The sequence below is a fragment of the Notechis scutatus genome, chromosome 2 (assembly GCF_049901735.1).
Source record: "Notechis scutatus isolate UNSWTSFEM ecotype Mainland chromosome 2, rNotScu1.2, whole genome shotgun sequence".
Lineage (NCBI taxonomy): Eukaryota > Metazoa > Chordata > Lepidosauria > Squamata > Elapidae > Notechis > Notechis scutatus.
Genome location: NC_142010.1, coordinates 64,799,720 through 64,824,016, shown reverse-complemented (window position 1 = coordinate 64,824,016; position 24,297 = coordinate 64,799,720). Strand labels below are relative to the sequence as shown.

Genomic DNA, 24,297 nt, shown 5'->3' with positions numbered 1-24,297 from the left:
GGAAGCAGAAAGATTATTCCTGTGGGCTGAAATCCATCTTTTCTCTCTAAAGGCAGAGCACATATCTGGAGTAGCGAATGTACAAGTGGATTGGCTCAGCAGAGCCATGTTGGACCAATCAGAGTGGCGTCTGGACCCCAAGATCTTTCTGGAGGCTATTCGGAGTTTGGGCCAACTGGTAGTCGACCTGTTTGCCTCCCCACTCAATGCACAGCTTCCCTGATTCATTTCTCGTTACCCATCGCAGGGAGCGGAGGACATGAACACCCTCAGATGTCACTGGCCCACCGGACTGCTATACGCTTTTCCTCCCCGTGATCCCCAAATTGATTCAGAAGTTGCTGGAAGAAAAAGCGGACCTGCTATTAGTGGCTCCTTATTGGCCAAGGTGAGCATGGTTTGCGGACCTGAAGGACCTCTCAACGGTACCACCGTAGAGGATCCCATCATCGGTCATATCGCTATCTCAAGGCCCAGTGCTACACTCGGACCCCCAATGGCTAAACTTAGCCATATGGAAGTTGAACAGCAACATCTGAGAGATGAACACCTTTCTACTCAAGTTATTCACACTATTCAGTCAGCTCGATATCCTTCTACGAACCGAATCTATGAGGCCACCTGGTCTAGCTTCTGCCGTTGGTGTCAGAAGGTTCAGATTGACCCCACTTCCCCATCAGTAGCGCAGTTATTAGAATTTTTACAGGAGGGCCTGAGAATTTTTACAGGTGGTGGCCCTGGCTTCGGTCATATCTTGGGATGATCTTACCTCCATATCTCATCACCTTCGCATTCACAGTTTTCTGCGCGGTGCCAAGAACTTGAGCCCCCCCGTAGTGTACCGATATCCAACTTGGGACTTAAATAAGGTACTATTGGCCCTTACTACAGGTCCCTTCGAGCCACTAAGGACCACGACGCTTCGATTTCTAACCTACAAAGTAGTTTTCCTGATAGCAATTACATCTGCCCGAAGAATCTCCGAACTAGTTGCATTATCGGTGCACAAAGATTTCTGCATTTTCCATTCGGATAAAGTGGTTCTCAGACCAGATCCCTCCTTCATTCCAAAAGTTAATTCGGCATTCCATAGAGCTCAAGAGCTGGTGCTCCCAAATTTTTGCTCACATCCATCACACAGGCTTGAACACCAATGGCACCTCTTGGACGTTAGAAGAGCCTTACTCATCTACATAGAGTGCACGGCGCCCTCCAGAAAGACAGAAGCCCTCTTCGTGTCCTTTCAGCCTAACACCCTGGGGCGCAAGGTTTCACCTCTATCATAGGTAGATGACTAAGGGCCACCATCGCTAAGTCGTATGACTCTCGATTCCAGTGCCCCAAGGTATTTCCGCTCACTCCACCAGGAGTGCAGCCACCACAGCAGCATGGGTGACCCAAGCTACAATAGAGGAGATTTGCCGAGATGCAACCTGAGCTTCTCCATCTACATTTATTAGAAATTATAAAATTGACGTATTTGCTTCTGCTGAGGCTTCATTTGGTAGGCGAGTTTTGCAGCAAGTTATTTCAGACACAGTTAGGTCTGCAACCCAGATGGAGTCCCTCCCTTAGGACAGTGCCAAGCTTTGGTATGTCCCATCACTGGATGCTCTGAACAGCTCATGGGAGAAAGGGCGTTGGTACTTACCTGATACACCCGTTCTCTGTGAGCTGTGAAGAGCATCCAGCCCCTCCCTTTTATTCCATCTGGTAGGGGGTCTGTTCCAGCCAGGGTTATTACATAGGCTTAAGCATATAGGGTATCAATACCTTGGCTTCACAAAACTGGGGATGCTAAGGAGGAGTCTCGTGGAGGAGGAGGAGGAGGAGTGTCCTCAAGTTTAAGCCCAGCCTTCCTAGAAGGGACTGAAGCACCTTCCCATCACTGGATGCTCTTCACAGCTCACAGAGAACGGGCGTATCAGGTAAGTACCAACGCCCTTTCTTGACTCTTGACGAATGTATCTTTTCTTTTATGTACACCAAGAGCATATGCACCAAGACAAATTCCTTGTGTGTCCAATCACACATGGCCAATAAAGAATTCAATTCAATTCTATGAGTGGCAGAGCTTATGGTTAGCTGTGAATGTGCATGATTATGCCAGCTCTCACACCTAGCTTTTTAAAGTGTATTTTCCTGCCTGCCTTATGGGTAGGTGAGGTGTAACCTGCTGGTGTTCAAGATAAATGAAAGCTATGATTGTCCACATTCTTTTGCATCTGTATCCTTGGCATCCTTTCAGAATCATTACATGGTTACAACCAAAATTTAAAAGTTCAGAAAGAGGGAAGGCAAATCTTCTAGTTTTAGTGTAGAGGCATCTGAAAAAAACCTAAGTAATAAACTATCAAAAACATTCTTAAAACATACTCTTCCACATTTAGGTTGCCATGAAGACTCATTTGTCAGACCAATCAAAATAATATCAGCCAGGAAAGAAGATGTGCTCATTTTTACCAACATGTACAGCTGATTTTATTACAGTTTTTTTAAACAGTTTGGTTGGAAGAAGAAACTATGGCAATGCAATGCAAATTATTCTAATTTCACATCAAATGTGTGACGCTACTGTTAAGAATTTATCTCCTCTAGTTCAAATATTGTAATCTAAGATATTATGATTTCCATGCGTTCAAAAGTGTTGTAAGAAAAAGGCCCCCTAAATTCATAGAATTCCTGGTAAACAACCTTTGGCATTCTATCCTATACCCTGTCTTAAGTATATTCAATTAATCTTTAAAAAGCATATAGCTGAGACAGTTATTTACACAACTGATTAATATCCCTGTTTCCTCATCTCCACCCCCAGTATAACAATGGTATTTGTCTTCCTTTTATATTCAAGTAACTTCTTCTTTATTTACAATATTTCTATGGCCATCTATCTCATATAGCAACTCAACACACAATATATAATGTATATTTAAACAAGTTTTAGTACAGGTCTCCTGTTGCCTTTCACACAGCTCTATTATAATGAGAAGTGAACAAAAGCCAGTCTTCAAGCTATCTATATCAAACAGTAAAGAGACTTTAAAAACAAAATGTTCCCTTCAAAAATGAAAAGTACTTTTTTTAAAATGTCATCGCTATGCTGGTAAAGAACAGCCAGTTCCAAAGTGCTATAAGCCCATAATTAAATTTACTGATACTATCCCAATATTTAATCTCTACATAACAGTTATGTTTTTGCCTCTCTTGATTCTTTCAAGCCTATTTCCTATTTCCTTGTACTGTTAAATGCAATAAATTTTTCAGTTTAACTTAGTTCATCATACCAAATACACTAATGATTTTTTTAAAATTAAAAATTATGAGATTTTTTGTTTTTATTCTTTTTGTATTTGTACATAAATATTAACAACAAATAAAACCACAATATTTTTTTAAAAAAAACTCAAACATCTTTAAGTTGGTTTCTCTCACCTAGCCCTTAAAAATCATACACCTCAGCCAATTAATTTTGTCTTATTTTTCTTTATCATAAAAAGCAGGCATAAAGCTATAAGTGTAACAGGGAATTCTCTATGATAAATAAAATGTTTAGTGATACCAATTGGTATTTAATACTCTTGATTGACTTGAGATTCAGACAGCATCATTTTGAGTACGATTCTTTGCAATTCCTTAAATATGATTCTAGCAAAATAACAAATTCTAATATGCTGTATGTTGTTAAATATTTGAAGTTGTCATGTTTTTCAGTGTTTCAATTAAAATTCTCACATACAGTCTAGATTTCTTGACCCAGGAAATATAGACTGTATGAGAATACTCACAACCACACAAGTACAATTCATAGAAAGATAGTTGACCTAAAGGAAGTCCTTGACTTACAACCATTCATTCCATGTTGTTTAAAATAACGGTGACATTGAATGAAGGGACTTTGAACTTGGTCTTCAGAGTTATGACCATCCTTGCAGCCTCCCTGTGATCACATGATCAAGATTCCGGTGCTTGACAGTCTGTCTCTGGTTATGACTGCAGGGGCATTTCAGCTCCTCCTACCTGCTTATCTCCCCACCCACCCACCCAATCTACACCCTTTTGGACCTCTGCACTCTGCAGCCCTGCTGCCTTAACTGGCCTTTGCCATCTTCTTGCTCTCACTTCTGACCAACTGGCCCCTTACAAGGCAGCTGCCTGCCACATGAGGCTTTCCCCTCAAGTTGCAGACAGTGCTTTCTTTCTGAGATCAGGTGAAATGGCTTCACATGGCCAGCAACTTCCTTGCAAAGGACCAGACTGAGCAAGATACGTTGAAGCCTAGAACTATGGCATGCCAAGAAGCCCCCTGAGCTTCAGTGTGGCGATCAAATAATTATTAAGTGGATATTTAACAATACCTGGATAATAAATATTTGTGATTTGTTTCTGTATCTGAAAATTGCTTCCTGAACTGTTTTAGTTCCACCGTCTTATGAAACAGTTAATTGTTACATTATATATTTATTCACTGGAACCATTTCTGTGATTTTACCGTACATAAGAAAGCTGTTTTAAATTGTAGGAAAAAGTTATTATCAGAGCATAAAAAACTTTTAAAAGGGGACTTCCGGTTTGTCGGCCGCGGCGGCAGGGATTTGCGAAGCTGCGCGATCCCTGCCGCGCTAGCCGCTTCTGGGGCTCCGACCCAGACGGGTGCGGAGCTGAGGCTGCCCTGCAGGGGCAGCTGAAGGTAGGGGGATCCGGAGAAGGGTTTGGGGTGTTGCAGACTCCCTCCCTGGCCGGCAGAACTCCCTTTTCCCAGGACGGTGCAGCGGCGGTCTGTAATGGCCGCCACAAAGAAGCTGGCAGCCGGGTAAGAATGCGCAGGAGGAAGTGGAGAAAGTGATTGAGAGGAGAAAGTTTTCTTGGCTCCTAGGACTCTAAGACATATTTAATAAAATTCCTGAAAAGTATGACTTTCTGAATAATACCTGCCAGAAGAGGAAAAAAGCGGCTGTTTGAAGGTGCTGAAAGGATAGCTTTCCCTCTTTTCCTACGGAATAAATAACTGGATATTAAGAAACCTATTTCTTTTAGGTGAAAATTGGTTTTAAGCGGTGAGTGGAAGAGAGAGGATTAAAAAGAAAATATTTGTATGCTAAGACTTTGTTGGAGCAGATGCCTTAAGGATTTGAAGACAAGAATATATTGCAATAAGATTTTAAACAGATTTGGACTTTCTTTCTCTTGGATTGATATTACCCCAGAAGGAGAAAGTGAGAACTCTGCCTTGGTTTGGACTGACTGATAACTTTGGGACTGTTTTATTTTTTTTATTTTCTTTTGAATATTCTGGTTGTTGTAAGAAGAAAGAAGGGGAAAAGAAAAGAAAAGATTTATAATGGCTCTTTCTGTTGAGGAACTAAGAAAAGAATATGAACAAGCAAAAAAAAATGGTAAAGATGGTGTGGAAGAAGCTTTCCTTTTCTTAGAAATGGCGCTTACTAATTATCAACAAACATTACAACAGATGAAGACAGCAGAGGAACAAGAAAGAAAGGAAGGAGCCATTTTTAATGAATCTCAGAATTTGATCCAGAAAGAAGGAAGAGAGAAAGAAAAGAAAAGAAGAGAAAAGAAGAAAACTAAAGGACTTAAGGACTTAAGATCTAAAAAACATTTAAGAAAGGGAAAAATAAGGTGCAAAACCAATATGATGATAGTAAACAAAAGGGAAAAGGAATACGACAGAGAAGGGAAGCTGGTAAGGCAGAGGCTAGAAGAAGGGGGTAGAAAGGTTTGTTGGGAGAAGAAAGAAAGGGAAAAGGTGGAGAAAAGCTACAATGTTTTGAAATTAAATGAAAAAAAGAAATTTTTATGGATAATGGATAAAGTATAATTTTAAAAAAAAAAAGATTTTGCAAGGTACATAAGATGAGATGGTAGTATTGTAATGACTTAAGAGTTGATAAGAGATTAAAATGTTAAAATGTTTAAAAATGATTGGCTTTAAAACTTAATAATAGGGAGGTTTAGAATATTGTTTTAATTAAAGAGTTTAATAAGACTATGGTATTGATGTTATTATAAAATTTTTATTATAGTATCTTTTTTAATATTTGGATTTATTGTCTAATTATGTACTTAATTATGTTGGATGTATTAGTTAGATAGAATGTACCAAGCAAAGTCGGATTGGGTATTAGATATTATTTTAAAGATTAATTTGATTAACTTAGGGGGAGATAGAAAGGCATCATACTCTGATTAATGATTTCAGGAGAAACTTATTTTTTTTTTTTTTTATAAGGAATGAGACAAAGGGATGATAAAAATGGACAAAAGATATAAATATAATGATTCAAGCTAAGATGATTAATTAAGATAGAAGTAAGAAGTGTGAAATATGTGGGGAAGTTAATATAGAAGGCTTAGAATGGTAAATAAAATAAGTAATGATATGTAAGATGAGCATGAATATAATTGAAGTCCATGAAGAGAGAGACACCTGGGTCCAAGTTACTTTCCAAAAGATTTTTTTATGTTTTGTGTGTTGTGTGTATATGTCTTTTGGGGGAGAATTAGTTAAAACTTGTAGAAATATAGAATGAGAATAATGGTAACTAAGTCAGAAAGAAACAGATGAAATAATAATAATGATATTGAATAAGAGTAAAGAGAAGTAAAGAGAAATTGAATAAGAGGTTTTGGTATGTTGTATGGAAATGGTTTAAAATAGAATTATAATTTATCTGACTTGTTAAATTGACAATGAAAAAAGGTTTAAACATGTAATGAATAATGATAATTTGTGTGTTTTAAAAATTAATAAAACTTGTTTTGAAAAAAAAAAAAAAAAAAAACTTTTAAAAGGAAACCTGTTCACTTATGGTGTTTTTCCTTAGTTTTTTGAAAAGTAAACAAGATGAGCTTCGTGACCTTAAAAATCTTGATATTGAAAATGATTTAGTATTTGAACAGCAAACTATATTTATATTTCTGCTCTTATTATATAGATTACCATTTTCTGCCAAGGTATTGACTTTCTCATTTAATTTTATTGATTTTTATTGATTTTATTGATTAACAATTGACTTGGAAAGAAACTGTTTCTTCACAGTGTTTTTAAGTATGAAATGGAAACTTGATTGAGTGTAGTGGCTTTAAAATGGGCTTTGGGAATTTTTGTGTCTTAACCTGATCCTAAAGTCAAATGTCCCCAATATCTTTGTTTTTCAAGCTGTATAAAATGCTTTTTATGACCGAGATAGTTGCATAACAGCATTATTTTCAAGATCTTTACTAATCCTAAAAACCTGTCCCTTTTCATGTTTACGTGGGCTATTTTTTCCTCAAACTTAAATAGCAATAAATGGCTATAAGACTGTCAGGCAATCTATCTGTCAGAAGTGCTTTTATGACATTTATTTGACATTGCTCCTCTCTGGCTCCTTCTGTAGACCATTCTATTTCTTCTCTATATTATAACTAAGTTTTTGTCCAAAATATCACTGACTTCTAATTGAGCTACTACATAGTGACTGATCAAACATACAAAATTCACAGAAATTTGTTGAAATATATAGAGGCTTATATGTGGCAGCTATAATGTGCACACTGGCTGAGAGTAACACAGCAGTGTCGTATACTAAGTGTTTCCTAAAAGCTAATCTCCCAAAAAGATGTCACTGCTTTTATAAGAATACATGACTGCAAAGTTGAACTGTGGTAGTAGTTGTTGAAAAGAAGAACTTGAAAGTATAATACTGTTGTTTCATATTTTGTTTACCACAAAAATATGTAAGGGGAGATGTGATAACTGAGGGCTCCGATTATAATTTGTCTTTCATTCAGTTCTTCTGCTGATTAAGCATCAGATTTCTTGATTATGACAATTGTATACTAAAGTGTGCTACACAGGTTTGTGTTTGTGCATTTATATATTTTAAGTATTTTAATTGGCTTGAAAAGATATACATTAATCACCTTTTATCTTTCTCTGGTCTATTCTAGGAAACAGCCAATAGTATGGTAATATCTGCCTACTTAAAACAAAGCTTTATGTAATAATTGCATAATAGAAACTACCTGCTTCCCCTCTTATTTCAAAGTCTCCTTAAAAATAAATAATAGTATCTACATTGACCCAGCAAAGATGTATGATAGAAAGAAACAAAAACAACTTTAAACAGTTGTGACTTTTAATATAAGGCACTGAAAAATTACTTCAGCCAAATAGCTTCTTCGTGTTTTTCTTTTTGGTATTTTGGTATTTAATTGAAAAAATTCTTTAACTGCTTTGAGAAGCATCTAGCATGTATCTGTAGTGGCAGTGTGTCACTGAAACTTCACTGCAGAGAAGACTGGAAAATAATTTGGGTCACTGTGACCAAAGCTATTCATAGAACATTAAGAGAAGAACAGAATGTAAAAATGTCAGTTTTTATAGCAGTTGCTTCAACATTAAAAAGTCTAAATTTGTAGATTCTGATTCACTTCTAATATTTATGAGTTAATTATCATATTAAGATGAAGAGATTTTTGAGAGAAAGTTTATAAAATCCACATTTTTAATAAAGTAGCAGAATATTGCCATTTCCATTGTTATTTTCCTTCCACATGAATTTTTCATGCCACTTTGTAGAGAAGTAATTAAGCAAACATCCATGTATGTTAACATATTTAAGCCAGTCTGAACATAACATTCCTAGTATTGAACTGCATTTCTTAATGTTTGCTTAACTCTTGTGGGAAATTCTCATCTGTTGCATGGGTTAGTGTTGTGAGTTTTTTAAAATTATAATTTATAAGTTTGGCAAATTGGTCTCTTTTGGATTGTAAGTCTTAACATTTGGACACATTCATAAAAAGTTTATATAAGCAGCCTTCAGCATTTATGTAATTCAAACCTCTCCCGTGTGCAGCACTGAGGTCAGAATAAGAGCTCTTGGCGTGTTTGGGGCATTGTTCTGCTTGCATAATCTTGGAGTTCCAAGAGAGGTTGCTTGTCACTGAAGTTGACCTTTGGATGTTCCAGATTGTCAGTGGGTGCTACATCTGTCACCTTTTCTATTAGACTGTCTCTTTAAAAAAGAAAATCTGTGACTCACTCTTTCTTTCTTTTTTCTTTCTTTCTTTCTTTTCTTTCTTTCTTTCCTTTCTTCCTTTTTTCTATCTATCTTCTATCTTCTATTCCTTCTTTCTATTCCTCCTCTTCCTTCCTTCCTTCCTTCCTTCCTTCCTTCCTTCCTTCCTTCCTTCCTTCCTTCCTTCCTTCCTTCCTTCCTTCCTTCCTTCCTTCTCTGTCTCTTTGAAACCATGTACACCTCTTCGTCAAGACAATATTAAAAGTATCAAAGAAACAAGACAACTAGAAGTACTAGCATTTTAATTTGGGACAAATGTTTTTTCAGTTGAAAGTACAGAGTACTCTAGCACTCTTTAAGGCGTTTTTTGTGTGCAAGCGTTCAGAATAGTACACTAGCAGTTTACAGTCACTGTCCTGTGTAAATGCTTTCACCCAGTAGGAAGGATATATATAATTAACAATGGATTATTAGAATATTGTAAGAGATATAATAACATAAAATTATGGTTATTAATTTTTCATTTTGACAAGTTATATTCTGACTGTTGGATGACTTTTAAGAAGTAGGGTAAGCATCGCTGACATCCAATAAACAAATAATATGTTAAAAAAAACAAAAGCTAAACAACTGGAGGGTGGATCTGTTCCTAACCGCCCTAGTCTCAGGGAGCAAATCAGTGATTTCCACAGAGCAGGGAGCAAGTGAATAGTAGTATCAATTAAAGTAATGAACTACTGTGATATAAGCCCTGTGCCTATTCTATATGTATTGTATCCATGTCCCTGCAAGAGTAAGATTGTGGCAAAATGGTGCAGTGTTGCTTTCATCATTCTCCTTGATGCTGCTGCGAGAGCCCAGGATGGGTTAGACTCCTCCTGATGATGTCATTAAGCTGAGTCTGACTTGTATAAAAGGACAGGCTGTGGGAGTCTCCCCAGCTTTGACTCAGTTCCTTTTCGTCTGTGAGCTAGTGTCCCTCAAAGCAGCGTGTTTTTCGCATTTAAACATCATCGAGAAAAGTAGGAAGCAGATTGAGCTTCAGGCATTGCTCCCGGGGATCCAGGGCAGCTGTGCCTTCAGGAGAGCGGGGCTCCACTCTCCTGCAACGCCGAGGATTCGACGTTGCCAGCCATCGGGAAGGCTGTAAGTAGGGAAGCATCATCCAGCCTCCTCCACAGCTTTTCCCCAATGGATTCAGCCGGCCACAATTGTAAAGATCGGGTCGGAGATAAAGCACCAGCCAGCTGATCGCCTGACTCAGGCAGCTGCTTTTCGGCCAGAATAGCCACTCGGGGCTTGCAGCAGCCTAAAGAGAGGCACCATTAGGCAGAGACCACAGCAGGTGCAAGCAGCCATTTTGGGGCAGCAATTCCTTATCGCATGTGGCGAGCGGCCATTTTAGGTGGCCTCACAACCTAAGCATCAGCTCTAGAGCAGCCATCCTTCAGTGATCCGAAGCAAGGCCCCTCCAATAGGCAGCACATATTGAAGGTTGCTTCTATTTCTATTTTTCACCATGGATCAAGACAGGGCCCAGGCAGAACTTTCTGCCCCAGAAGCCCAAGGCCTCCAACCAGCCAGGAGAAAGAGATGCAGACAGTGCACTCAATCCATCCAAAGGGAGGTGGCAGCCAAAATTAGAGCAAAGGCACTGGCCCCCAGAAAGACGTCCTAGACCGAACTCAAAGCTGAAAAACAAAGTCATGCTGCCTTAAAGAGGCAGTTTAACAAAACTATAGAACAAATGAGAGGGCAACTTAAACAGGCCTCCCAGCCAGGTGATCCCCATGGAGGCCCTTCCAGGGGGGTGTCAGAAATCCCAGGTTCCTGGTCGACTTCCGGTTTGAGCTTCTTCGGTGACAGACTGAAACAGTGTCTCTGCGCGGTTTCGATCCGTGCTCGCCGCTGGAGCGCCCCAAGCCGGCTGGTTTTGGGGCTAAGCCACCCCGTAGAGGTGGTGAAGAAGGGGGAGACTGCCTTCAGGGTTGAGGAGAGCCGCATCTCTCCTCCCCAGCTGGCCATTACTCCCTTTCCCGAAGGCGGTTGTAGCGGTGGTCAGAAATGGCCACCACAAAGAAGAACTCGACCGGAAAAGAATGTGCAGGAGGAAGATAAGAGAAAGTTTTGGTCGACCAGGTCAAACAGCAAAAGCAACAAATAAGGTACCCTGGAATTGAAACTATTAAAAAAAAATAACATTGTTCCCTAAGAAGATTTCTAAGCTGCGAAGGAGAGAGAAAAGGGAAAGGATTTGGTTTTTTTTCTCCTCTTCCTATACTGACAGCTAAGAGACTTAAGCAAGAAATTGGAAAAAAATCAACATTGACATTAATAGGCATTTAATGCTGAAAATAAAAAGTCAAAGGGATAATAAAGATTTCTGAACCTGTTTGTGGCCCCTCCCTGGAGGATCCCAGCCAACAAAATCTCCCTTCATCAGGGAGCCTTGATACATCCGGATCCCCAGTGGTTCAAGCTGACCATGTGGTGCTTGAGCGGCAACAGTTGAGAGAGGCTAATCTCCCAGAGGGGGTTATCCTCACTATCCAGGCGTCTCGTAAACCATCTACGATGCACATCTATGATGCTACCTGGAGGGGGTTTTGTCAATGTTGTCTAAAGGAGGGTTTATATCCCACCTCAGCTCGGGTAGCAGAGGTCCTACGTTTCCTTCAAGATGACCTTGAGAAGGGACTATCACCTAACACCCTACATCACCAGGTAGCGGCCCTTTCCTCGGTTCTATCATGGGAATCCTTTCCTTGTCACACCATCCTTCTGTCCAGAGATTTTTAAAAGGGGCTTCCAACCTTCAACCCCCCTATAGTACACAGGTACCCTTCATGGGACTTTCCAAGGGTGCTCCAGGCTCTGATGGAACCGCCATTCGAACCCCTTAGGACAGTGTCTCTGCAATTCTTGACCCTGAAGGTAGTTTTTCTGGTAGCAATCACATCTGCTAGATAGGATCAATGCATTTTTCATGATAATAGAGTTGTTCTATGCTTAGATCCCACCTTTATCCCGAAGGTCAATACCTGGTTCCACAGGTCCCAGGACATTGTGTTGCCAGATTTTTGTCCCCTTCTGCACCACAACTTAGGGTGCAAGTGGCACACCTTAGACGTTAGGAGAGCGCTTAGAATTTACCTCAAATGCACTTCCACCTTTAGGAAAACTGAGGCTATGTTTGTATCCTTTTCCCCATTGCACTTGGGGAACAAAGCCTCTCCTCCCACCTTAAGCAGGTGGATCAGGGCGTGCATTGCACAGGCCTACAAGGCAGCAGCTCTTCCGGTACCCCAAGGCCTGACAGCGCACTCTACCAGAAGCGCTGTGACTTCGGCTGCCTGGGCTACCAGGCATCCCTGAAAGAGATTTGCAGAGCGGTCACATGGGCATCCCCATCACCCTTAATCAGACATTACCGTCTAGATTCCTTTGCCTCTACAAGTGCGGTCTTCGGTAGACGGGTGCTTCAGTGTGTGGTTCCACAGTCGAAGTGATCAGCCGGACAAGGACTCTCCCGTGGACATGCAGGCTTTGGTATGTCCCATCCTGGGCTCTCGCAGCAGTGTCAAGGAGAATGGGCGTTGGTATAATTACCTGAGAACGCCCTTTCTATCTATGCTGCTAGAGAGCCCAGCCCCTCCCTTGTTTCATTCGGATTCTGGTAAGAAATGTTAACCTTCTAGGTTCTGTTTGGCTTTCAGAGACACTCATTAAAGTCTGTCAAGCATCTTCGCCAAAGCTAGGGAGATTCCCGCAGGCTGTCCTTTATGATAGACGCAGCTTAATGACGTCATCAGGAGGAGTTTAACCCATCCTGGGCTCTCTAGCAGCATAGATAGAAAGAGCGTTCTCAGGTAATTATACCAACGCCCATTCTGAAAGAAATAGCAAGATACCGTGGATACTGTGGAAAACGTCAACTATTTTTCTATCCCTTCTATGTACCTTCAGTTGTTTCACTCAGTCAGTACCCCTCACCTTTCACTGTTTGCAATGGCTCTTTATGGAGCATTGCAAGCACTGTATCAGAAAGGAGAACTTTGGAGCCAATATAGGAACATCTGGGAGGTTTAGTGATGCACCAGCTCCTTTTCCTTAAATGCTGTTAACTGATGGAATCTTAGAGATGCACATTCTTTCTAGCTGTCCCAGTCCTTTGGAATAGCCTCCGATCTGACATTCAAGGGGTCCCTATCCTTTTAGCCTTCTGGAAGATTATAAAGACCAGGCTCTTCCCATAAGCATTGGACTAGGTTAAAATTGAGTCAGGAGATAGTTTGATTGGTCCAGCACCTGGTGGGAAGTTTTGTTCTGTTTTTATTGGGCTGATTTATCCCTTATTCCACACTTATCCCTTGCTAAAGATCTATGTGACTCAGAAATAACTGACTGGCACCTGTGGCTCAAATTCTGATCCATTATATCCAGCCAAGTTTCCATCATTCACTCTATAACAGCACCTTGATATGTATGTATGTATTTAGTCAATTGGTTTTTCAATTTTTTTTAGCTCAGGCTCAAGTTTTTATTTTGTGCTCAATCATGATTCTTGCTCAATCATGATTGTGGCTCAATCATGATTGTGGCTCAATCATGATTGTGAGTGCAGTATGAGAAGCATATAGGAAATATGTATTTAATATATTTATAAAATGTATTAGCCACCCATCTTACCTGGCTGGCTTACAATAATAAAAGAGTTTATATATAAAATCTGGGAGCAGGGAAAGGGGATCTGTTATTAATCAACCACCTCCACTGTAATGCTGCCCATTGGGGCCCCAAACTAACTGGCAGAGCCACGTCTTTAAGCCCTTTACAAAAGATCAAGAGGGTTGGGGCCAGATGTTCCAGAGGGCAGGTGCAATGCAGAGAAGGCCCTTCTCCTGTATCCCAGCAGCCAGAATAATCAGGCCCATGGAATGGGCCAATCCCAGGGAAATGAGACAGTCGCTCAAGTACCCCTGGACCCCTGCCATGAAGGGCTTTAAAGGTGATCGCCAACATCTTGAATTGTACTGGAAGCAGACTGGCAGCCAATGCAGCTCATAGAGCAGTAATGTTACATGGGCCTTTTTCCAGGCCCCATGAACTGCCTGCCACACTCTGCACGAGTTGTAGCCCTTCCAGGGTAGCCTCAAGTAGAGCCTCAAACTATCCTGTGAGTGCATTACCATATCTTCACTTTTGTCTTGCCTGTGGTAACATAATTCGGAAAACCATTACATTTTTGTTGCTGTGTGTTGGACACATGGAAAGAATGCTTCCGGAGAATGTTTATGAATGTTTTCGTAGCGGCGGGATCGGATTTATTTTAGCTATTGCAATAAAAAGGCAACTTAAAATAAAGAACAAATCAAATGACTTGATATTTAGTTATGCTGTGTATACTGGTACAGAATTTGGCATTTCTATTTCAGAGGCGTTACCTTAGCATGCCTGATTATTTCTTCCAAATTAAATGGCGAATAGTTAAAGCTCTTAAGGGACACATTCAGCAATTCTGTGTAGTGAGTGACACAAGCTTAAAAAATATCCTGGAGAATTTAACTACTGTTAAAGTGTTTTTTTAATGAGGTGTGAAAATGAAATGACATTGAGATGGGGAATCCAATCAATCTAGCTTGATCCTCCTTTTTTGTATCAAAATTATTGATGATGGTGCAGTATTTTATATAGAGAGAAGCACTCTGCTGAAGATTTTCTTTGGCTCAGTTATCATCTAAGCATTTGTAAAGAATTGCTCTGTGAGCATATCTGGGTCAGGGAGGTGTGTCCCCTTATGTAATCTTTATATAATTAGTTCTTTGTTAGGTCTCTCCCCAGAGTAGGAGGAACCAAAAGCTACTGAGTTGCCTGAAGAAGTGAGACTATACTTTGATTAGCCAATCTTATAGAAGTGCAGAGGGTTTTTTTAAAGGCTTTGGCATTCTGACATTTGCCAGAAATATCTTATTTGCTATCGTTGACGGGAGATGAATTAATTTATTTTCACCCATAATAAAACATCATTGGTTGTTTTCTTCACCTTTGTTTTACATAAATTTCTAATAGTCCACCCCCCCCCCCTTTTTGTCACACTTTATGAAGTAGGGATTGGACAAATTGGTGAATCATTTCTAGTCTCCTTTACATATATACTTTGGAATAAATTATAGATTTCTTTAATAAATGAAATTGAAGGATATATCATTCTTGCTGTGTCTTGGCTGATTAAAAAAAACACCCTAAACATGATGAGACTGTGTTAGTATTTGAAAAAGACTAACCCCCAAATACCTGGGAATTCAGAAAGCACCCAATTCAGAAAACAATGACAAATAACGTCCTTACTTTTACCAAGGAAACTATAGATAAAGACCTGAAATCATTAGATGTCAAGTTCAACTTAAGATATCATCTTTAATAATCCCTTTCAACTGAAAATGTAGAGCAATTTTTTCTGTAACTAGGATAGATGCTTGTTTGAATCCAGAAACAAAAGAAGCTATTCTTACATATTGTTTATATAGAGTGGTGATATTACTTGAATTCATGTTCACATAAAACAGAAGTTGACTTTTTTACTTTTGGTTTGCTGATATAATGGCATTATAATATAAAAAAGATTGTACCAGTTTTACTTATATTTGAAGTAACACTCTTTCTTCAAAGTAACACATTGATGACAAGAGTATAATTCAGGCATTCCTTACTATACTAGCCTTTTTAAGGCATGGAGTTTTTGTGGTTGATTTTCTCGGATTTGGGAGACCTTTGAGTAGAAACGGGGAGAGGTACAGTAATAATAATAAGCTAATAAACTGGGAATGCCGAAAATATTTGCTGTATCATCATATAGTTGAAGGGCAAGACTACACTGGAGATATCTAATCTAATATTCTGCTAAATCAGTGTTTTTATTTAATTTTGTTGAAAAGATGCATACAAGCAGCACAAAAGTTTTAGCAAATGTATGCGAGTTATGACTTTTTCTCTCTCCTCTCACTAATGTTTGATTTTTCAGCCTTTTGAATTCTGCATCAATTATGCCTTTGTTTTTAATTCTGGGGAAGTCATTGGTGTGATGACTCAGCCTGCAGAATGAAATCACATGGACTGCTATTACCACTTCCTATTGCCCTATTTTAGCATTCTTTTGATCCAGTTACATAATTGTGAATGAAACAGAAAAGCCAGTGGGGTAAGAAATGCTGTATTAGGAAATATTGTATTAGGAAATCTTGGTTGATATGATATGTTGGAACAATGCTACTTAATATAAACAACTCAGAAAATTCAAGGAAACCAGTCTGTTCTCAGTACTAGGAGTTCTCCAGTTAAATGAGCGTGAGCTCATTTGTTGTGACATTTTTACTCCAAGTGAATCCTTAAAATCCCTGTCTGTTCTAGAAAATGTATCAAGTTCACAATGTGATCTGACTTGTGCTTCCAGGAAAAAACCAGGAGGGGTCAGTTTGGGTTCAGTTACACCTCTTACTTAGGGGAATGTAAAATAGCAGCTATTTGCTTTCAGTTCATTTCTTTTAAAGGGCTTTGCCAGAATAGAGAGAGTTCTCTGAAAAAGCAGCATGGAATAATCTCACTGTTTTTAAAAGAGTATTTTGGTACACTTTGACAGATATAGATAAACTTGGTCTTCTGCACACATCTGGATTTGTACTAACACATGATCTTTCAAACAATGTTTGTGCAACAGGAATATCTTCCATGGAGTCTAATCTCATACTGAACTAGTAAATAAGTAGTTGGAAAAACAGAAGAGAAAGGGAAGTTGAGCTGCCACAACATCAGATCTAGAAAGCAATAGCATTCCACCCATGTTGTTTATGTTTCATAGAGTTTCACTGAAACATTTTCCAAAAGCTGCTGTTTGATTATGTATTTAAAAAATAGCCTTTTTTGCTACATTGACTATCCAAGACATTTTGTCCAAACTGGCATTCCCTGTTTCTTTTCCTATAAGAAATTCCTCTGTTACAGTTTGTTTACTTGGCAATACTTGATTAACAATGGGATTATTTGCTGCAGGAGTCACATAGTATTTATTGTGTCAAGGAGCAGGTTGACATTTCCAGCTGTGGTTTGACATGATATCAGAACTTTTGTGGTTGTGTATGAGGTTTACAAAAGAATTTGGAGAGTTTTGATTCGTTAGCATTTCCAATAGATGGAAGTAAACTCGAAGTACATGATCAAATGATTGAGGAATCATTTATTCTTTCAGTAAGTTCCATGTTTGTTACAAGTGTGAAAAGAAAGAAAATTATTAGCATGTTTTGCATAATTTACTCTAACATTGTCTTTACAGATCAATCCCGTGAAGCAGTTTTTGAAAGTGATCTTGTTCAACATGGGGAAGATGGAGAATGGCAGCACTCTACTTCAACTACCTCATCTCAGAGTGAACAGGCAGAGAAACTGTTGCAGAACCAGCACCAGAGCCTGGCCTCTGAGGACACCAAAAAGAAGAGGGCTCAGAAACCTTCTCACATGAGGAGGAACATAAGGTAAAGATGCTTTTTAAAATCATTTGAGAGTTTTAATATTTACACTGACACGATGTTCATGCATAATTTCTTGAATCCAGGTTTACGATGGTCTGTGTTCAAGAGCACTAGACAAAGTGGAACTAAAATCCAATTGGTGAGGAAATATTGCAGGCATCTCTGATAATTGTTCTAAGAAACTTCTTTCATGGCTCCAAGGAAGAAAACTGATCATAACTGGACTGAGATTTCAATTTCTGTAATACCCTGTGAAAGAGTTGAAGTGTGATATCTTTCCCTTTATATCGGAGATATGAAGTTTCTGACCAATATGCCTGATCTGATCCACTTGGACCAAGCCTGTTTGACTTTTGAACATGTCCCTGCTTTGTTTTCCCCTAAGTTCAATGCTTTCCCCAACAGTATAAACCCTACTCTGACCTGGATAGAGAAATATCCCAAATGACTAATGCTGCACAATTAGTTCCTGCAGACAACTACTTTGTTTGCCTTCCACATGTTTCCATAGTAAGTAAATACGTTGGGTGGTAGAACTAGTGAAATCCGATGGTCATCATGGAGTATCTGCACATACAGATGTGTTTCCACTGTTCCACTCTAGTGATACAATGGATAATATAGGTAGTTCCCAACTTACAACTGCTAAGCCTAAGGGCAATATCTGACACATTGGAGTTTTCTCTGAGACTTATTTCTGGAATAGTTGATTGTGGTGTTTTCCACTTCTTTATAACTGGAAGACAAATGATATATAAAGCAATTGTCCGTTATCTTCTAATCTGTCTTGCCTTAAATTGTGGAATCCTTGGTGCTCTCTGAGCTTGGTTGTTTGGTTGCCAACATTTAGTTACCTGATTAGATAACATCTTTTTATACACTATATACCAGTGGTGGCTAACCTTTTTGGGCTCCCATGCTGATAATTACACGTGCCTTCATTCAGAAGGCAATGTACGCCGCGCGCCTCTGCATGCACATGTGACCCCCACTGTGTGTTTCTGCACATACACGCGCACCCCCCATGTGCTCTGGGCCTCTGTGCATGTGCACGCGTCTCCCGCGCAGCCCCCACATGCGCTCCAGGTACCCGTCAATCAGCTGGCGGGCGGGTAGGCAGCGTACGTTCATACGCAGTAGACCTGCTCTAGGTGAGGGCTCGCATGCCAGCAACAATGGCTCTGTGTGCCATTTCCGGCATGCATGCCATAGGTTCGCCACCACAGCTATATACATTCTCTTCTATTGTTGCCTTAAAATCTCACCTGTCCTTAATGAACAATGTAGGTAGATGTTTACTGACAACTTCCTTAGTTTCATTTTACTCTCCTACTCTAGGCTAAAAAATAATATTACCCCCCTCCCACTCCCCAGTTCATGGAATATACAGTGGCACTTGCTTTCCACCTACAAGTAAAAAAGAGCAAGTTTTTCTAGCTCTTGTCATTTTCTTTGTTCGAAGAAGAGTAAGTCTGTTTTTATTTGCCATTGACATAACCAAATTGAAAATGCATTGATATATTTCTGAATTTGTGCATTCAGAAAGCTGCTGCGGGAAGACCAATTGGAAGCTGTGACAAAAGCAGCCCAGCAGGAGGAACTGGAAAGAAGAAAACGGCTGGAGCAGCAAAGGAAGGATTACCAAGCCAGCATCCCCACTGTACCTTTAGAGTTTCTCCCAGGTAAACTTTACACAAACGATTGAACCAAAAGCTGAATTGAAGCCAGATGACGCAAATAATAAAGGTTAATCCTGTCAGCGTACTAACTTTGTTCCATCTTATAGTGTTTATTTTATTCTTACATTCATGCCCTGCCTGATCCCCCACCCCCCAGTGTAACTCATAAGTACCTTTGTGAATCACTTGTGTCTATTTTTTTCTAATACATTTTTTCCTTTCGGTATCTGAATTATGTATCATATTAATAATACAAATTGATTTCTACGTTAATATACCATACAGGGAAGTGATAAAGGTAATACTTGCTTTAAAAGAATTAATGAAAATATTGTAAAAATTAGTCATTTTTAATAGAGCAGAGATAACAACAACACTTGTAGTTAGTTAGAACAAATTGGTTCTAACTACTACGCTGTTTTCCCAAAAATACAACCTATTCCAAAATAAGTCTTAGCCCAATTTTCACATCTGCGCCTAATATAAGCCCTACCCCCAAAATAAGCCCCATCATCTGGTTGTATGAGATGTCTAATCTAGGTGTCTAAAATCAAGCTCGGCTGGGGGTGGGGTGGGGGGTTGGAGCTGCCCCACACGCCCCGCACCTGCTTACCTTAGGACTACCATAGCCAGGCTTCCTATGCCATGGCGCAGTGTGCAGGTGGTGCCATTTGCGGCAGAACACTGCAAGGCTCATCATGCCGGTGCCGCCATTCGTGTGCGCAATGACACAAAGTGCCATGCAGCTTCTGCCGTGAGTGGTGGAATTGGTGTGATGAGCCACATGGAGATGAAGGTGGGGAGCAGAGGCAAACCTTCCAATCCAAACATAAGAGAAAGGGAATCATCCTACAGAGCCTTAGCATCCCCTTAAATGGAAGAAGTAACTACTCCCGACCTTCATCTCCTTGAAGGACAGAAATAGGATGGAAATCCACCTCCTGGATTTATCCTGGCAAATCCCAAAATCCCTCTTCCCTCTCTCCCTCCCTCCTTCTTTCCCTACCAAGGTTCCCAGAGGATTCTCCCCATGCATTCATTCATTCATTCATTCATTCATTCATTCTCCTTGATATTTGGGGGAGGAAAATGGGGAGAATAAAGAGAAAAATAAAAGTAACAGTTATGGGTCTTTGTACGGATTATAGAGGATAAACGATGGGAAATGTGAGGTGCTGGAAGGTGGTGTCACAGCAAAAACAAGATACCAGCATAGGATCAGAATGTTCTGGGCTCAGTATTGTCTTTTTAACAAATAAAATCCCAAGAAACATGAGGGGGGAGGAGATGCTACCGGGGGAGGGAGGAGGAAGCTGCCCGGCCAGTCTGTATTCTTTGGGAACTGACAGAGTGAATGAGAATAAAGAAAACTTAAAGAGGGGGAAAAGGTCCAGGCAGGGGTTTCGGGTGGCTGGAGCAAGAGGAAAGTGCCCGACCGTACAGGTGAATGAGCCAAGAAAGTCCGCTTGAAGAATGTGGTGGGGAGGGACAGACTCTGACGAGACCGTGACCTGAAGCTCTGGGGCAGGAAGCAAAGCGGGGCGTGGGGGAAACGATGGCATCACCCTCCCACCGCCACTTCCACCCACCGAAGCCCAAATGACTCATCGACTTGCAGGACATTGTCGACGCAGCAGCTGTCAAGCAAAACGATGCCCCTGGGGAAGGGCAGGCGGTTCTCGTCAGCAGTGGGGTCTGTCCCACCGCTGCTGCTGCTGTTGGAGACGGTGCTGGCAAGAGAGGCGCCACCGCTGGCAGGAACCGTGGAAGCTACAGAGGCGGCTCCCCCACCCGAGAAGCGGCTGAAATGTTGCTGATGGAGGAAACCTCTGCGGCAGCACCGGTGTTGAAGAAAGAATACATGCAGATCTCTCTCTGGCTGCGGGGGAAGGACCAGTACATGATGTGGCACTGCACCGTCCCCGGGATGCGCTCAAACTGTTCCTCCACCCGCTGGAAGGGCCACTTCACTACCCGCCACGCTGCGATGTCCAGCAGGGACTCCGGGCTCTGTGTCTTGCCCAATGGCAGCACTCCGAACGCGGCATAAGCCACAGTGAGAGCAGAAGGGAAAGCGATGGTGGCAGAGGAAGCGGCAGTGGCGGCCGACGAAGGTCCTGCGGTGCAAGGTTCCCCGCCGCCACCGAGGCCAACATTCACGCTGCTGCCTGCCCGCTGACCCGGCCTGCAGCCAGCACAATGCCCGAGTCTGCAGCAAAGGCGCTTCGCGAGGGTAGGGAGTTGTCCACGCTCCTCCATGATCGGTCGTTAGGAGCGGCTGGTGGCTGGTGGCGAGGCATGGCTCCCTGTGGGACACTCTAGGCGAGGGTGCTCATGGGGGGGAAATTAAGTCATCCTCAAAAAGACAGCCTAACTGTTTTTTCGGGGGTCAAAATAAGGCCCAGCCTTATTTTATGAGAAACACAGTACCACTAAGATACTTCAGTAGTGTCAAACAGATGAGTGAATTGAAGTGAGGGCAATTTTTAGTCAATTTTCTCTCCATCCATTATGTACTGAGTTTATTGCTTTGTTTTTAGAGGAAATTGCTTTAAGAACTGCAGAAGTTGCTCAGCTTGCCCCCCAAGTGTTAAATGAAGAGGTCATCTGCTTAGACAGCACCAGCAGTGGCAGTGAGGATGACTCCAAAGGAAGAATCCACAGCATTAAAGATGGTAAGAACGGATGGAAAATTCATGCCTGCATTATAGCTTCTAACATCTTTGTATCTTTGTATTAGCAGGGTTGTTTTTTCAAAAAAACAAACAAACCACAAGTAAATGTTATCTCTTAAGGATTCTAATAATCAGTAACACCCTCCAACGTTCCCAATTTGAACAATAGTTTTATTTTACAAACTTATACAATTTATGAAATTGACTCTGCATAATTATGCAATATCAAATAATGACAAAGTGTTCAGTGACTGCACTAATCAGAATCAGCCCATATGATTACTTTTTAATTTTCGTACTTCATCTTTATTTTTTTTTCTTTATTAGTCACCTTTTTCCAGAGGGGCATCAGTCACCTTACAATATTTGATTATAAAATATAATGGATGTGCTAATCCTCTACGTCTGCTTGTGTTGCAGAAGTGATAGAATTAAGTTCAGGAGAAGATGAATCCCTCCATATTGTAGACAGCAGTGATTCTAGCAATGAAGGGGATGATGATAACGAAGAGAGCAGTGGTGCCCACGTGAATGATGCTCTGAATCAGTTAGATGCTTCGGGGCAAGTAATTATTAACATCAACCACCCACCAAACGAGGAAGACATATATCTGGCTCCTCAACTTGCAAGAGCAGTAAAGCCTCACCAGGTACTGAAATTCCTGCTGCAGAAATGTACTTAATTGTCACCAAATTCTCTTATAGATATTTTACTGTGACATGTCATTGATTTGTGTAAAGTTTGGTGGGGTGTTTTTTTTTTGCGTACGTGTATTTGCATTTACAAATTAGATGCTTAACCACTAATTGGCAGTAACCATCCATAATCCCTTTGACACCATTTGTTACTCTTTCTAGATTGGTGGTATTCGTTTCCTGTATGATAATTTGGTGGAATCCCTGGATAGATTTAAAACCAGCAGTGGGTTTGGCTGCATCTTAGCTCATAGCATGGGGCTAGGCAAGACTTTGCAAGTCATCTCTTTTTTGGAAGTACTTTTCCGTCATATTGAAGCGAAGACCGTCCTGGCAATTGTACCTGTAAGTAGGCTGTACAAAAACATTTACTTAAGTCTGTTTAGGTCGCAGGTGTCAAACTCGCTGCATCACACTGCCATCCCATGACATTTTCCCATTCATGGAGCTGGGGTGGGCATGGCTTGCGTGTGAAGCATCCGGCCTGTGGCCATCAGTTTGACACCCCTGGTTTAGGTGGGTAAAGGACCTTTCAAACACTTAGCAAGTTTTGATGTTCCTCAACTTTGCCTCTTTAAATAAATCCATGAAATATTTGTATAATTTTTTTTTCAGTGTTTTAAGATATTGGTAGAATGTAATTATACATAGTTAATGGATCCCATTTCTTCTTTCTTGCCATTTTTCTTACAGGTAAATACCCTTCAGAACTGGTTAGCAGAGTTCAACATGTGGCTTCCAGCACCAGAAGCTCTTCCTGCTGACTATGACCCAAAAGAGATTCAGCCTCGCACTTTTAAAGTCCACATTTTGAATGATGAACACAAGTAAGGGGGAATAATTGTATTTCAGATATGTTATTTATAATTGCTGCTGTTGGAGCATTTGTGCCCTGCTTATGGATCTTGGAAAGTTGCCTTGGCAATTTGTACAGATTTCTTTATGACAACGTCTGATTAATTTCAATGTTACAATAAATTTAACTGCCAAAATAATTAGGATACCATCCATTAAATTGCCATCTCAGCTTGCTCACAGTCTGAATCTTCCAATACTGTCCTCTTTTATTTTCTTACAAAATATAAAAAAGAAGATAACTTTCCCAGATGAATTAAGCATATAGGAAGAATATTATGCTCACAAAGGGGGGAAAAATGAGCACTGTATTGCATTTAAAATGTGAGCGGAAGCCAGTGACATTGTTTGAATGCAAATACTTTAGCCTCATTGAGAATCTAAGATTAGTGATAGCCATGATTAATAGCAGGATTTGTTCTATCCATTGTATTTTGAACTAGCTTTCCAAATAAACTTTAAATATACATACATGCATATAGACTTATGTTCTCCTTTTTCACAAAGACGATGTCCCATTTATATTTTGTTGATCTGTTTGTTTGTTTCTTCCAGGACCACTGCAGCACGTGCTAAAGTGGTAACTGACTGGGTGACAGATGGTGGTGTACTGTTGATGGGGTATGAGATGTACCGCCTACTTTCATTGAAAAAATCCTTTGCTACGGGTAGAAAGAAGAAAAGCAAAAAGCAAACTGGCCCTGTCATTATTGATGTGGATGAAGAAGATCGTCAGCAGGAGCTCTTGAAAGGTGAGAATCCACAAACCTCCTTTTATGTATATCTGTCATTTCCATTTAAATGATACAATCCTTAGACAAGTATTTTTACTAGCGTTTGGACATGA

General features: G+C 40.4%; 1 protein-coding gene across 3 annotated transcripts in view; it reads left to right on the top strand.

Annotated features, from left to right (window-relative positions):
- The window catches only part of RAD54L2 (RAD54 like 2), a 71,555-nt gene that overhangs the window by 19,201 nt on the left and 28,057 nt on the right, over window positions 1–24,297 (top strand). For all 3 annotated transcript variants that reach the window (XM_087954943.1, XM_087954942.1, XM_026673257.2), the window contains exons 3-9: window positions 17,350–17,548; window positions 19,088–19,227; window positions 21,765–21,899; window positions 22,320–22,549; window positions 22,758–22,940; window positions 23,289–23,422; window positions 24,006–24,202. In XM_087954943.1, coding sequence (XP_087811069.1) covers window positions 17,350–17,548; window positions 19,088–19,227; window positions 21,765–21,899; window positions 22,320–22,549; window positions 22,758–22,940; window positions 23,289–23,422; window positions 24,006–24,202 — 1,218 coding nt within the window. The remainder of the gene's footprint in view (window positions 1–17,349; window positions 17,549–19,087; window positions 19,228–21,764; window positions 21,900–22,319; window positions 22,550–22,757; window positions 22,941–23,288; window positions 23,423–24,005; window positions 24,203–24,297) is intronic.